The sequence below is a fragment of the Gadus morhua genome, chromosome 11, assembly GCF_902167405.1.
Source record: "Gadus morhua chromosome 11, gadMor3.0, whole genome shotgun sequence".
Classification (NCBI taxonomy): Eukaryota; Metazoa; Chordata; class Actinopteri; order Gadiformes; family Gadidae; genus Gadus; species Gadus morhua.
The window spans coordinates 18,779,381-18,795,614 of record NC_044058.1 but is presented as its reverse complement, the minus strand read 5'-3'; the positions used below and the strand labels follow the sequence as shown (position 1 = coordinate 18,795,614).

General features: G+C 44.5%; 2 protein-coding genes across 5 annotated transcripts in view; one reads left to right on the top strand and one right to left on the bottom strand.

The window, feature by feature from the left end:
- Nucleotides 1-776: 776 nt before the first annotated feature.
- Nucleotides 777-12,118, bottom strand: pomgnt2 (protein O-linked mannose N-acetylglucosaminyltransferase 2 (beta 1,4-)). 2 transcript variants are annotated; one of them, XM_030369573.1, is made up of 2 exons: nucleotides 11,800-12,118; nucleotides 777-4,551 (listed from the first exon to the last, which is right to left on the bottom strand). In XM_030369573.1, exon 2 carries the CDS (start codon nucleotides 4,454-4,456, stop codon nucleotides 2,648-2,650), a length of 1,809 nt encoding a protein of 602 aa, XP_030225433.1. In that variant the 5' UTR covers nucleotides 4,457-4,551; nucleotides 11,800-12,118; the 3' UTR covers nucleotides 777-2,647. The 2 variants fall into 2 exon arrangements, with proteins under 2 accessions (XP_030225433.1, XP_030225434.1); XM_030369574.1 differs by having other exon boundaries at nucleotides 777-4,548.
- An 892-nt stretch (nucleotides 12,119-13,010) lies between these two features.
- snrka (SNF related kinase a) overlaps nucleotides 13,011-16,234 on the top strand; it is a 46,076-nt gene continuing 42,852 nt past the window's right edge. The window contains exons 1-2 of one of the 3 annotated variants that reach the window (XM_030369565.1): nucleotides 13,011-13,308; nucleotides 14,153-14,866. In XM_030369565.1, coding sequence (XP_030225425.1) covers nucleotides 14,188-14,866 — 679 coding nt within the window. In that variant the 5' untranslated portion in view covers nucleotides 13,011-13,308; nucleotides 14,153-14,187. The other 2 variants (XM_030369566.1, XM_030369567.1) reach the window with 2 other exon arrangements.

The following is a 16,234-nucleotide window of genomic DNA, read 5'->3' as shown; positions in this document are numbered from 1 at the left end:
TGACTCTGATGCCAATTGGTTGGTTGGTCATAATGATTAAACCACTCTACACACAAGATGAAAATATCAAGGCTCTTCCATCACTGCCAAAATCTAAATTCTAATTTTTTCAGTTTGGATGACCTTATAGAATATGCAGAATTATGCTTGGGATACAAAGTAACCCATTTCTGACCTTCACCTCCATTTGTAGCGGTTATCAACAGAATAACCAGTACTAATCATGTCAGTAGGATGGCTCTGTAAGAGGAGATTGCACTATTCCGGTTTGGAAGGTACCTTCAGGCAAGTCATCCTGGTCTGTGAGGTTGAAGAGAGTGATACATAATGCCAAATCACATCAGACATCGAAACACTAATAGATCTTACAGTAACCTATTTAAACAATGGATGATGAATACATACTCATGTCTGCACTTCTGCTGCTGCTTGCTATACGGCCTGCTTTTGTTCAATGTCGTTCTATATGTAAATTTGTCTGCTACGTTTGTCTGTATTTATATTTATTTGCAATTTTGTTATGTGTATTTGTCGGCATGTGGTTCTCCAGATGTATGTTTGTTTGTATTTTTCATTTCTTATTTTACTGTGAAAGTGTCATCTTTAAACTGCTGGTCCCTTTCTGCTTCTGCTCGGATGTATTTAGGAAGCATTTTCAATACCTTTGCCGGTGACGGTGACTGATGGAAATTCGCCGCTTGGCTAATTCTTCCATTGCCATCCTACATAATAGTCCATTGTTGTAAAAGCTGCTGAATAAAATGATAAGCACTGCATAAAATAAGAAATAGTTTCTTTATTCAAATCACAATTAAACCGAAAAGCACCCCCTGCACTTAGTTAAATGTAGAAAACAACAATGCGGTCTCTCTAAACGTGGGCTAAGGTCACAAATAAGTAACAATACACCCACATGTCTAAAAACATCAACTTTTCACAACAATTTCAAATAAATAATGTTTTACAACTTAACAAACAATGAAATAGCATCTTGGAAATAAAATAAATTAAGGTTTGCCAAATAAAGGAAAGAACTATTGATTCAAATTATTAATGTTAATAAGAATACCCTGCAGCCTATTGACCAACATGTGGAACTACAAAACTATGAATCAGATTATTGTTATAGAGCCTAAGGATATGGGTCATGACAAAATGACCAATTTATAAAAAAGATGAAATAAATACAATACAGGCACATATGAAAGTAAACATAGCATGTTAGTGAGGCAGTGTTCCGATTTCAACGTGTTATTCTGATTTTATGATCTCTACTACTCTCTACTGCCACTTGCAGACCATCACGTCCACGTTAGCCTAACATCCAGCCAGGAACATTGGACGCTTCACAAAAGATGCGCAAAACAACTGCAATCACAAAACTCTTCAGTGTGTTTACCTTTACCCCGAGTACTTTCAGAGAAATACTTGGTGTAGACCACAGGCATGGAGATCCCTATAAATATGATATATCTTATGTTAAAGGTTTCAAGGAACAGTAGCCTAATGTAATGATTTTCTGTTAAAAAGTAACTAAAAACAGTAAAAAAAACCAAACAGTTAAAAACGCTGGGTTATGGTTGACAGTGAATTCCTCCCGTTCAGACAGAATTATCTTCCAGTAGACCTGGCCTAGACCAGGCCAATCACAACCCTTGATCTGGGCGGGTTTGATACGAGGACTGAACAGAGAAGCGCCCAATGGGATCACCGGTGAGGCATATTCAATAAGACCAAATATGGCCACAGGATGTGCCCCACGTTTTGTTGCTAGGTAGGTCGGAACATTAATAACAGGGCATGGAAATTGTAAATTAACTGAGAGGTTCTCGAATGTATTGGTCTGGCGATGTGAGGCTTCCTTATTCTAGTATCATTTCATAACATTGAACTCCTTTTACACACCTATATTACTTCGCTGAATTTCAATTTATATCTTTTTAACAGCGTTAATTGGGAACAATAGATATAGTTAATCATTTCGTTTATTCAGGATTAATTTCGTTAAAGAAAATATCTGAGCTCAAAGACAGTGAAACCTTGATTAAATAATAACTACATGGTTGATAAGTAATAACATTGGCAGACTACTTTGGCTTTGGCAAGATTCAAAATAAAAAGGAAAATCTAACAGAACCGTGGGTATCACAAGCTAACTGTCAACACCAAAATCTCAGTCACACAAACATACGCACACACACACACACACATTTTACAACAAAAAGCTACATTGCATACTGTAAAAAGATACTGTATTGGATCAAATTTCTGACTACCGCTAGAAAATGTAATATAATATTTTGCACATAAATAAATCTGTCAATGATTTCATCTTGACTAGAGATATAGCAACACACATGTTCTTCCTTTCATACGGTGACACCGACCTCATGTCTGCATCCATAATCAGACCCCTAATGGTATTGTGTTCTTCATGGTCTTTGCGGTCATCTACAGTTAGTCCACATCCTATTCATCTTTTTTTCTAAGAATGGGAATGTACTACATTTTCCACATACTACATGACCAGCATCCACCTCTCAATTCTCATCGCTAAGTGTCATTTCCCCAACATTTGATTGCCTGGAAAAGGTTCACCGTGACGTGGGAAACAACACAGGATCATGTTAAAGCGGTCTTTTTTCGACTAGGTCCTACACATGAGAACATCTGCAAAAGGACCCAGAAGGCTCTTGTTGAAGATGCACCGCACCCAGACCAGGTAGGTGGTGAAAGGCTTGATGTTCTCTGAGAAGGTGTAGTTCAGCTGGGGCAGGATGTAAGGCATGTAGGTGTTCTCTCCTTGCTCCTGTATCCACACCTCATACTTCACCTCGCGCACCTTCAGGAACTTCAGGTTCCACGGGATCTGCCAGGACACTGTGAGTTTGGCCTCGTTGGTGGCCTGGACAGAGGTCTGGCATTGGGGTTCTCTGACTCGCCCTGGGTGAACGGTGCTGGCCGCCTTGTTCTTTTTCACGCTGGGCCTGGTTTTGAGGCCCTCCTTCAGCACTTCTAGGAGTGAAGGGATGTCTACCAAAGTGTCCTGGTAGATCCTATAAAGCCACTCTGGGTTCCGACAGCACAGGTGCCTGGGGACGTCCTTGCTGACCTGTATGCGCTCCTGCTCCTCCTTCTCCAGGTGCACGATCCCCCCTTGGTCCCAGGGCCGTTCCGGATGGGTGACCGTGTTCTCCTCCATGGAGTTCCTCCAGGAGACGTACTGCAGGTCCATGCCCGGCAGGGAGGCCAGGGTCTTATACGGGGTGTACTGCTCGGGGTTCACCGCATAGGGGAACAGCTCCACCACGGCGGCCCCTCGGGGCAGGAACAGTGCCGTGACGAGCTGAGCGCCGTGCATGCTGAACAGCATGGACGCCCCGCTGATCACCTGCACTATGCTGGCAAACGACTGCTCCTCCAGCGACACCGTCAAGACCCTCATCTGAAACTCCTGGGCTAGTGCCATGATCAACTCCGCCTCATTCAGGATCAACCTCGTGGTGGAGCGGGAGAAAACCACGATGTAATCCTCCCTCTTCTCTTTCTCCTGCTCCTCTTCGGTACCGTCTCCTTCCTTGGCGGTGTCCTCCTGCCCGGTGATGTTCATCCTCTCCATCATGATCTTGGCAAACTGCCGGACCTCGTTGCCTGACACCAAGATGTTGGCCTTCGGGCCCTGTGGCTGGACGAAGCCGTACTGGTACCAGGTGGTCATCTTGGACAGGCCCACGTAAGACTTTGTGAAGCACATGAGCTTTCCGAAGTTCTTCAGCTGTTCTTTGAGCAGCGGCTGCTTGCCGCTCAGCAGCCGATAGAGGTCAAAGTACGGGCCCTCGCCCCAGCCCTCCATGAAGACCAACCGGGCCTCGTCGTCCAGGTCCAGGTACTGCTTCATGGTGTAGAAGGCGGGGAGCAGGTCGTCGTGGAAGACGTGCATCAGGTTGTCGGGGTTGAAGCGGTTCATAATCAACGTGACGTCCGGCACGAACACGGGCTTGGGCATGAACTTGAGCGCGCCGGCGGGCAGCTCCAGGAAGTTGAAGTACTGGGTGTTGTGGTCCTCCACCGAGGACAGGTCCAGCAGCGCCGGCTGGAACCGCCGGGGCCCCAGGTTGGGCAGCATGACGGACGAGTTGGAGTAGAAGAACACAAACTCCTCCGCCTCGGAGCAGTAGCAGAGGTAGTCGAAGCGGCAGATGCGGTCCGTGTGCATCTTGCCCGTGCACACCATGCGCGTGCCGTGCTCCTGCAGGGCCAGCAGGGCGGCGTGGTAGTCGATGCGGCCCTCCGACAGCTCCTGGGACTGGCGCGTCAGGTGCAGCTCCTCCTCCAGGGAGGCGGCGTGCTCGCTCAGCTTGGAGTACTTCCAGAGCAGCGCCGCCACCACGGACACCAGCAGTCCGTTGAGGAGCGCGCCCACGCTCATCCTGCAGCCCGCCAGCGACGCGCGCATCACTTACTGCTGGGGCTCCACCTCCTGTAGCCAACCGACCTCCGGCCTCTGGAACGGGCGGTGAGACATCCGCCGCAGAGCAGAGGACCGGGCTGCTGGGAAGGGAGAGCGGCGGGAACGGGGAAGGGTGGAGAGGTAATGGGAGTGGGGTGTGGAGAGGGATGTGGGGGGTGGGGTGGAGGGAGAGCAGAGGGGCGAAAGGACGAGACATTATTTACTGTGTGGAAGAGATAAAGCAAACATGGGGGAAGCAGCCTGCCCTGAATTCAATATTACATTATGGTATTATTATAACGGCATTATACAAATACAATAATAGATGATGCAAATATACAACCGTTGAGTAAACAACGGTACTTGAAAGCATGCTTCATAAACACTTCAGCATGAGGAAGAGAGTCAAGGCTGATGAAATCCAATAATAGCCAGTCATTCCAAAGACGTAGAAAGCCCTGGTGCTTTTGTAACTAAGACAACCCTCCTTCTGAGTCCTTCTGAAAAGCTGAAAATAATACGCGCCTTTTCTTAAGTCATTTCCTCCTTGCTGGTGTCACTATAGATCCCACTGTAAACGATTTTGGAGAAAAAAACAAGAACCTCTGTACTCTAGACATCTTCATATTCAAGAACCGGAGAGCCAAGTGAGTGGCTACCAAAATAGATGGACTACAAATCATTGTAAAGATTTATGAATAGGTTACACTCCCCCGCATTAATTGTGAAGAACATGACTTTCAATGGCCTCTACTCTGTGTTACAATGGGCATTTGAAAATGCCTCTTCCTTCCATTCCTTAATTTGTTCCCTGAAGCAAAGGCAAGCAAAGTTGGCCCATTGCAGGACAAGGGTCTGTTTGCCCTACAGGAACATTGTGTAATGTGCACACAATGCAGCAGTCACAACGAGGGACAGAGAAGTCTCAAACCAGGTTAAAAATAGAGCAGATTAATACGTATCATGTTGTACACAGTCGGGATATGATTAAACTGTGCTTGGGTTATTGCCTTCTTTCCTGATTATATAAATGAACTCGTATCTCTCCTCCCGCGTCTGCAACACTTTAGAAAAAGGTCATCCATTATTTTCGTCTCTTTCATCATTTTTGCTACAATTGTAACTTGTTTGTTGTAGCTGAAAGTTTTTATTTATCAAACATAGAGATAATATATCCAAACAGCAGGTTAAATGTGTCCCTTAGGTACTTTCTGTTTTCATATCGCTGTAATCAAAGGAAACCTGTGCTACAGCTCAGCCATTTTCTCTCAATGTTCTATAAGCGCTGATTATTCTCCCAATCTCCTGATGCCCTTTTACAATTACAGTCTTTTTCATATTGACATTGCAATTGCGGCTCGCTCCATCATGCAGCCGATAAGTGGGGCCCTTTGTGACTCTACACGTCATCTCAAGGCCAATAAGGAGGTACAAGTGGCGACACAGCGACCTAAGCCGATACTAACAGCCAATCCTCTTAGATAGGAACCGAGAGCATCTCACTGAAGAACGTCGGCTAATCTGATTTATCTGCTTATCTTTTCAACTTTAAGTCAAAAAAGATGTGATATTGAACACTCACTTGTTATGGAATCATCGCCTTAGTCGTTTTTGGCAATAAACATATTATCGTTTTGTTCTGCATGAAGAATCACATTTTGAATTTCAGTCTTAAAGCTAGGGTAGGCAATTTTGAGAAAGCAGCAGAGAAGGCTAGATTTTGAAAGTATCTGACGGAATAAATCCCACCCTGGGCAAAGAGCATGCAGCAGGTAGGTAGACAGACAGGTGGGTTGAATATTAAGAAGATTCAAATAATGGGACAGGCTTTTTGCAGGTCAGCGAAAGCAACAGATTTTTTGATTTTTTTGTCAGAGCTGTTGATTTATTGATTGCTGTCCGGGATGTAAACAGTATTTCCAAAAAATATGACAACAAATGCTTTGCCTATGTCCTATAAGAGGCCAGATGTGAGTGGTCTACCAGCACATCTGTTTCTATTTGCCAATAAGCGTCATTGTAGGCACTGAGGAAAATAAGTGAAAGCCAGAAAATCCTTTCTGTAACCAGCTAGAATGAGGCAATGTTGGAGAATACTTGCAACAACTGTGGAGCTTTTCATGAACACTCACTCACTCTTATTGGTGAAGACAACATGAGATTTTACTTTAACAAGTTAAAAAAAAAAAAGTACCCTTTCAACTTATTTTTCAAGTAACCTTTTCCTTTACACAGATTTCCAATAACAACAAAGTTGGGACAAGTTCTGCTTTGCAAGAGAGCAGTACGCAGTGTGTTCTCCTAAAATCCTGTTTAATCAAAATAAACAACTCAAAAGGAGCTCTCTTGGGAAATATGATGAGTTCCATGTGCCACATTATAAATTCCAATTATAAAAAATAAACAAATAGCTTGTTAATCAAAAGTGGACAATAAAAAACCACAGAACATTTATGACAAAATCCTCCTCCTCCCTCCATCTATACAGAGCAGTAGAGATGCACCGATCAACCGGCCGCCGATTAAAAAAGCCGGTTTTGTATCCAATCGGCCACAATCGGTGACCTGCCGGTCACTGTCGTAATTTCCGGTTTTCGGCCGATCAAACTCACCCGCATGCGCGGTGCGTAGCAGCTCAAGGCGCCCAGAGCGCGGGAAGAAAAACATGTCGCTGATTTGGACTTATTTCACTGTGTGCCAGGACGACCCAAAACACGCTGTTTGTAATGCTTGCAAGTCAAAAATAAGCCGTGGGGGATCATGTTGCTAGGTACGCGTCCTGCGTCCCTGACGCATTCAAATCTGAAAGGACGCACTAAACTCACTATCCATGCGTCCCGGGGACGCATCTAATTTTCCCCATGAAAAACGATACATTGTGAACATTAAACAACTCGTGTTTAATCACAGTAACTGGCCAAAGAAACCTTCTTGTGAGCAGACCAGACAAGCACTGTTTCAACCCTCTGCGCATCTACTCGGCGCAGACGTGATCCCCTGTTCAAAGTATCGCGACATGCTAATTTAGCCGCTACCAAAACAACTAGCTCGTCACCGCTGATTTCATTTCAACAATTAAAAATACAAACTTCATAGTAAATAAACCCACGTTTCCACTGCTCGATGCTGTGCTCATTCGTGTCGATTATGTTGTAACGTTTAGGGGACGTGCTGTAATGAAATAAATGAAACATAATCCGGTGGTGGTGATGAAAACTACATTGAACGGCAGCCTACATATTGTTATGCCCAAACGGCGCCTGCGCATACATCGCGCTTCCAACGAGATCCCGTTTTTCTCGAGAAACAGGCAGAGAAGAGAGAACGCAAAAATACCACCAAAGAAAAAGATGAAACCTATTGCAGGTCAGCAAACTATTGCAGCTGCATTTTCTGTCCCCACTACCTCTGCACTCCTCCCTGACTCTGATCAGCCTAGAGAGAGTACCTCAACATTGCCTGTACCTACTTCTGCCTCCCCCTCTACTGAGCCTGATGAGCCCACTGCAGAAGAATTGCCTCAACCTTCTACATGTTCCTCCCAAAAAAAGCGAACTTTTCTGAAGCAGTGGCTCACCACATACAAATGGCTGCGCTTTTCAGATGACAATTTCATGTATTGAGTTTAACACTATTAATTTCATTTAAGAAATAGAATAATAATAAAAAAGAAACACATTTTTTAAACTGGGGAGTCGGGACCCATTGAATTTCTCAGGGACCCACCCAACTCGCCACCTGTGGGTCCCGGGGACTCACTACATTGAAAACCTATCAACATATTATATGATTATAATTATTTCTTAGAAAATCGGTATCGGAAAAACCGGTTTTGGCAGGTCAGACCTCCTTAAAAACCGGAAATCGGTATCGGCCAAGAATTTTGCAATCGGTGCATCTCTACAGAGCAGGACAACATAGAGAGAGGAGCTGCTGCAGAACCAGAGGTAGCCGTTATTCCCACTCACTGAACACTGTGTCCCGCGGGGATGCATGTGATTCTGCCATGCCAGGGCACAGAGAACGAAAATGTCAACGCTGCCATGTGAAAATCTAGTGGGGGAGAGGCTGTATAGGAGCCTTGCCATTGCATAGATGAGCTACGGGCAGGCAGAGACCATGAGAACACTCAAAGCCGATAGTGGTGGGCAGCTCAAACGGCGCTCAGAGATAACCCGTTATGAATGACAATGTAAAATGGGGGGGGGGGGGGGGTCACTATTCTGGGAGTGAAATTGTTCCTTGTACATCTGTTTAGTTTCTGTAGCTGGTAGTTGTTTTGGCTGACATTCAGGAGAAGTGTGATTAGCAGGTGGTGTGGGGGAGTAAGGATTTAACTGAAGGAAAATAAAATATCGTAAAAAGGTCAAAAGTAGTTCCAAATAATATAATCAAGTTATGCGCCGGGAACCGGGAAAGTGTATCGTCTTTGTATTCTTACTGGCTCTGCGTGTTGTTAAGCTACCACCTGATTCCTTCGTCCTAGCCCTTGCTCAATCTGTATTCACTATGTCTCCAGTGAGCTCCCACACGCTTTGCCTTTTAGTCACAAAGCCTGCATCTGCTGCCAGCTTATCTGCATCCACTACAACAGCGGATACACACACTAGCGGAGGACGGCATCACTGAGGTCTCCAAATACTAAGGCGTTCTGAAGCAATAATTAGGTTAACTGCAGACTATTATTTTCTCTTTACAACAGAATTCCTAACACAATGAAAGACAGCCGACCAAAAGTTTTGGTTAAGTCTAACAGTAAGCTCAGGAGAAAAGTAGCATCCAAATGCGTCCTTCATGAATATTTCACAGTGTTGGCTTTTATAATAGCAGGCTTTTGTCTTACTGAACAGAGAGGAATAACACAGAGGACACAAGCTCAGGTAAGAGGGCGCTATAGAAGTGCACTTACAAGTGACCTAGTAACACTAGGCCCCATTTCCTTTGCCCTTTTACTTTAAAAAGGGAAGAAATTCAAAATACAAGAAGACAGCATCATATTCTATGCGAGGCTATATTCTGTACTCTATTGTCATGCTAAACTATATGATACAATACTATGACAACCATACTAGTCAGTATCACCGTATAATTAAACAATCAATGACTAAATACTTTGAGGTAAAATAAGGAGATAAAGTATTACAAATAAGGCATGAAAAAAATGTAGATACATCGAGATATTGTCAGCAACCAGCTTTGAGAACACAATTTTGATTCATGCGTCTATGCCAATCCAACATACTATACATACTAAACATACACACCATTTCGTTAATTAACTAAAAGCAAATGCTTACAACTGCATTAATGAATGATTTATTAATTTCACCTTATTGTTAAGTGTCATGTGTAAAGACACAGTGAAAAGTAACCCTACACAATTATATTTTCCGTCTTTGCCAGTTCTACTACCACCTTCACCGCTATCTACATAATCATCAATAAAGAGCCAGTTATGGAAAATGTCGACGCTAATGAGGTAATACGGCTCCATTCTCACATTAGGGGAGATTTTTTGCTGGACCATATAGACTCAGCTCCACAGTGGCTTATTTTATACGCATTACAGAAGCACTGATCTTTAGCTGTCCAGTGAGTAAAACGACCAATTACTTATCGGCGGTCTTAGAAGCTGTTTACCTAATCTCAAACACCACTTGCGAAAAACCTTCGAAGCTCCGAGGAAGCCTTGCGCTTATTGCTGCCCTCCAGCCTGATACTATTTGCGCGGTCCCTGCCACTGTCACTGGTTAGCATATCTGTTTGCTCTGGAGATGATAAGCACCCCAATGATGTGGGGGGAAGGCAGTTCGGGGTTAGCCTGGAGAGTCTAATGCATTTTAATGAGAATCCTGGAAAGCCCAAGCGAAACAGGGAAGGCGGGGGGGGTGGAATAGAAGCAGTGGTGGCGCAAGCCCAGCAAAATTTATCCTGACTTGTCCCATAGTATTCTCGCTCTCTAGCTCGCTCTCTCTCTCTCTCGCTCTCTCTCTCTCTCTCGCTCTCTCTCTCTCTCTCGCTCTCTCTCTCTCTCTCGCTCTCTCTCTCTCGCTCTCTCTCTCTCTCGCTCTAGCTCTCGCTCTAGCTCTCGCTCTAGCTTTCTCTAGCTCTACACAGTCCAAAAGAAGGGATGGCAGCGATGGCAGGCCCTAATGAGCGACCCCATTTGTTTTCATCTATATTCTGCGCTAAAGCAAGCTCTGTCAAGTTTTATCATGCATCTTGGCACTCGGCGTGACACCAGAGGGCATTAATGGCCCGACGGCCATTAGCTGGCTGTCCAAGGACAACTCGTTTATATACACCCACGTTCCAACTAGTCAGTCACACATACGTTTCTCAAACCTCTGTGAACGCAAACACAAACAAACACGCACTGTCGTCTCATTGACGTAGCTCTCTTCGACGCCGTGCAATACAGTGTGGTTCGATTAACACATGGGGGTTGGTTGGTTAGGTTGAATCGTCACACACACAGTCAGGGGGAGCAGAGTACAGCATGATGCAGTCATCATTCCCTCTTTCTCTCAGTTGGAAGAGGAAGGGGCTGATGCATTCTGCAGTGCATGCATGCATGTATTTAAGTGTGGGATGGAGGGAGGGGGGGCGACAAGCAGAGGCAAGGGGATAGAAAAAAAAAGTAGGGACATCTTCCAAGAAAATCTGCGACACAGCACTTTGGCACTGACCCATGAAAAAAAAATCAACCTATTTCTTGCACAAAAAAAAGTGAAGTAGAACGTCAAGAACAGTAGTAGGCCAGGTCACATACAGTGACCGACACTATGACAGGCTTGAAATATATCGTTCTCCGAGACCCAGGTTCATTGAATGTTGTAGTGCGTGTGTTTTAAATGATTAGAATAGTTTCGTGTTTACCAGGGCATTGCAAATCGAAAATATTGACTGCTTAGACTCGAACATGTCTCTCACGTCTTTTCTGATTCCCCCTTCTAGAAGACTACTCCAATTCTGGCATTCAACTGAGGGACGGTACTGCAGTTAACCAATTGATTGCTTTATAACCCCTGACATAGTAACAACCCTATAAAGATACATCCACATACCGAGTCAACTGCTTAAATTTTTTTTGCAAGCACTTAATCGCAATTTATTATAGAGCTTTCTGCTTTACACATATAGTGATAGTTCATTATTATTTTTATTTTTTTCAATAACCTTATGCCAGGAGAGAGCAATGAATTGACTTTAAAAAGCCGGGTAGCATATTATGTCCCAGTGAAGTCACATGTATGCAAATACGCTATAGATAAACTTATTTAACAATACGAGCGTATTACCCACAGAAAGAAAACAAATAACCCCATCAAAATATACGCAGTTCTTACCAGGCGTTCCAGTGAAACTGTTGTTTCCCTTTCTTTAGAGCAATACAATGGTTAGCTCAGCTCAGAAGCATCGGCTCCTCAAGATGCTGCAGAGAAGATCCAGCACCCTGCACAACGCGAAGCCACCGAATAGAGCTCGTCGTTTCAACGCAACACCCACGTACATAGGTAGTATTAGTTAAGGGAACACAACATTGATTCATTACATTGCAGGTGGTATGCCAGCTTCCATTAGGTATTGTTTACAAGCTAGCCTAGCTGTCAAAGGACAGATAAAGCGGCTCTGCCTGATACCCGACTCCACTCGTGCTCTTTTCAGTCTCCACCTCCGATGTTTTAAATATCGTATCGCAAGTCTCGCGAGGGCAGGGGCAAGTCCAACTAGAAGGTCACAAATAGGGATCGAAATTTCACTATTCATCACCGGTGGGTCAGATTTATCCATTCAGAGAACATCTTTATTTCTTGATCACCGAATTATTTACTAAATACTAAAAATAATGGTTGAAAAGCCCCAGAGCAGGTTATTAATAGGCTATAGTTTAGTCTCGCGCTTATATCAAGCTGGTATGTCCAATTTAAATATCAGAGTAGTCGAAAGAATGTCTGCATAATGAAGCAATTTGTGGCAGAATGGTTAATTTTATAACACGAATTCATGTTGTATATATATATATATATATATATATATATATATATATATATATATATATATATATATATATATATATATATATATATATATATATTACTCACCATATATATATATATATATATATATAAAGCCACATTTCATAAACTGCGTTTATCTCTTCAAATGAGAATATGATTTTAGGGGGAAAAACGGCGCAATGACGACCAATGTCAGTGCAACAGTACCATCTTCAGTCTGCTAGGGGAACGTGCAACCAACGTAAACAACCTCATTATAATGGAAACCTCAATCTTCTATATATTCCTGTTTCAATCAGCCAAAATATACATTTTTAAAGGAAGATCTTGAACGTCATCTTCAGGAAACGTTTATCGCCGTGTCAGACATACGACCCGTGTTTAAACATCTTGCATACCCAAATCTAAACAAAAATATCAATATGTTTCTCAATAAAGACACCACTATGAGATTGTCCTCATTATTAATCCCTATTGCATATTAATCGCGGTGTAGGCTACCACATCGCCAGATCCCCACGTCTGGAGATCAGAGACGTGTGCTTGACGTCAGACCCGACTGCGGTTGATGATGCCCTCGAAGCCCAACAGATCTGGCTGGGAGGATACAACCCATTCAGATGAGGGCTGCAACTACCAAACGATGCGATGCCTTGCTCCACGGCTCCACTCTAATAACAGCCGCCTCATGAGCTCCGTGGTCATTACCACCGGGGGATTGCTCTTTGTCTTGCCCGTGATGGTTTAGAACGTAAACTGGAGACCTACAAGTCGGACCCCTTAACAAGGCACTGAAGACCGGACCTGGGGCTTGATGATTACGGGGCAGAGATGGTGGTGAGTCAAGCGCGCCGTAGTAACCTTAGCTTGCTAACGCGCTACGGGCTAAATCCTGCTAGCTGGCTGCTAGTGGTGGCAGCACCTGTGTCTCTGTGACAACGTCCACTGTTGCACAGCACCCCCGCGTTACGTCAAGGGTGTTATTATCGGATAGCGGTGGGAATCGCCTGGTGAGATACTAAGCCGGGCAGCAGGTTCGTACTCAACTCGGTTACGAACATGAAGCTAACGGCAATCAATGAATAACCAAAGCTAGCCGCGCTCAACGCCGTCGCTGGGCCTCTCTATGCGGCTGACTTATAGGGACGGGCTGCTAAAGTGTACTATAACTTGGAGAGTAAAGTGTATCGCTAATATGTGTGGGATTAACCTGGCGTAAAGGGGACTATGTTTGACAGTTTTAAACTTCAAATGTTCACGTAGTGCTCAGAAACAGCCGGACGTGGTGGCTAGTGTTTGAGACTCACGTTAGGTGCTGCCGCTGTCAAACAACCAACGCGTGTCTTCAGTGCTCCTGCGGCTCCGAGCTGCTTGTATTTTGGGTACATTTTGTGAATTGAGGTAGGTCATATAGCCATGTTTCTCTTGGCAGGCGTAATGCCAATGTGAACAAATGTCTGTAGACGTGTATTTTGATTGTTTTTTATTTTATTATGTCATATTCTTTACTATGTTGTGGTGGGGTGGCTTTTGATCTGGGCAAATGTTCATTTATTCTGATGGCACTGAGTAAATTGTTACCTAGACCCCACCGAATCTTCTATGAGCAATGTAATACAGCTCAATCCACGATATTGATCAAACGTATTAAATGGATGCGTTTTCTGTCCTTATCCTTTAGGAAGCTGGGGCTATGGGTTTCGCCAACAGCCTTAGATGAACGGAAGTAAGCTGGACCTGCATAACTCCACTAAGCTGCGCCGCCCTCCAGCCGGGGTTCCCCTCTCCCCGTCCCCCTCTCCGGCCATGGCAGGTTTCAAACGGGGCTACGATGGCAAGATTGCCGGCCTGTATGACCTGGACAAGACACTGGGCCGTGGCCACTTTGCAGTGGTCAAGCTGGCGCGGCACGTCTTCACCGGGGAGAAAGTGGCCGTCAAGGTGATCGATAAGACCAAGCTGGACACGGTCGCCACGGGCCATCTGTTCCAGGAGGTGCGCTGCATGAAGCTGGTCCAACACCCTAACATTGTGCGGCTCTACGAGGTGATAGACACTCAGACCAAGCTTTACCTCATCTTGGAGCTCGGCGACGGAGGGGACATGTTTGACTACATCATGAAGCACGAGGAAGGGCTGAACGAAGAACTGGCCAAAAAGTATTTCGCCCAGATCGTCCACGCCATCTCGTACTGCCATCGCCTTCACGTGGTGCACAGGGACCTGAAGCCTGAGAACGTGGTGTTTTTTGAAAAGCAGGGACTGGTCAAGCTCACAGACTTTGGCTTCAGCAACAAGTTTCAACCGGGGAAAAAGCTGACGACAAGCTGTGGATCGCTGGCGTATTCCGCGCCCGAAATATTACTAGGGGACGAATACGACGCTCCGGCAGTTGGTAAGCCCCACGCTGAAAGAGTGAATGCTCACTTGTTGACAGAATGACGTGTTTTGAAACCATTTTGAAACAGCTAGCAAAATGAAACAAATGGTAAATTAGCACCGCATTCCAGTGTGTCAAATGTCTGCCACGGGACTGTGGTGTGGTGCTTTCAGCCAGCATTGGCGGTTGTTATGACTCATCCTCCATTTATTGAGCTGGATGCGGCGGGCTTGATGCCGCTGGCATTTATCTAGATTCTAGGAACCACCTCAGTACAGCTTCTCCCTCCCACATCCTGCACACTGGGATAATGGCAATGATAATGGTCATGGTAGTTCATGTCTAATTATTACGAATCCCGCAGTAGGTCTTTTGTCATTTGTTATCTCACTGACCCCTCACAATTCATGGTGGCAAATATTATTTTGTAATAGCCTCACCTGAACACTGATTGCTTGTGTGCTGGAAATATCTGTATTGGGGCTCGAGCAAATTCAAGTTTAGGTAAATGTGTTTGTTTAACCCTTTATTGTAATAAGTCTCTCAAAATGCATCATGTAATTTACCTTTTACACACAAAACACACTGAGCGTGAGAAACCTTGAGGTCAGCAGAGGAGCGCCCCTTTTTTCTCCGATGCAACTCATTAAAGAATAGTTGCAAATGTTTGAGTTGAAAGCAATACAAGTTTTCAGATGTATTCTCATATATCTGAAAGTGACCAACCATGAGTCTTTGCTTTGCATTGGCAACATTGAGTGGGCTGTCAGGGGCCATGTGAAACAAGGTCAGTTCCAGTAGTTGTCAGTGTGTCCATGGGTGTTCCATTGCGATAAATTAACTGTCTCATTGATTTTCAATGAGGGCTGACATAGAGCAGACAGATTGCCTGTCCCCCAACCAAATGATCACATGCCGTTTTCTGATCCACTTCCATGGGCAGATGGTTTGGGTCTGGTCAAATTAGAATATTAGCCTTGTTAAAGCAAATTGTCAAGTGGTCCGTGCTCTTCCTATGCTTGTTTGTGTGTCAAGTGTTTTTTTCATGGCCAGTTGCGATTTTGTTTTCTTCCCCTTTTCGGTCACGGTCGTCCTCTTCAAGGGTGTGACGAGGGCAATGAGGAAGCCGTGGTTAATTTCTTGTCTTACTTCAGAAAGCAACACTCTATTATGGGACCTCAGAAGGGCACTTTGGCCCTGGAGTCCATTTGGTAGCGCTTAAATTAGGTGTTATGTGCCTAGCTCTTTTATGATGGAATAAGGCAGATAATTCCATTGCAGATTCTGCAAGGAACCTCAATTTTCTTGCTCAACAATGAATGATTTCACAAATCGGCCTCTTACTTGAATGCATTTTATTCTTTAGACCTAGCAAAGTGGTGT

Bases quoted from the DNA above. Each gene is read 5' to 3' on its own strand.
- pomgnt2 (XM_030369573.1), bottom strand. From the start codon at position 4,456: ATGCGCGCGTCGCTGGCGGGCTGCAGGATGAGCGTGGGCGCGCTCCTC.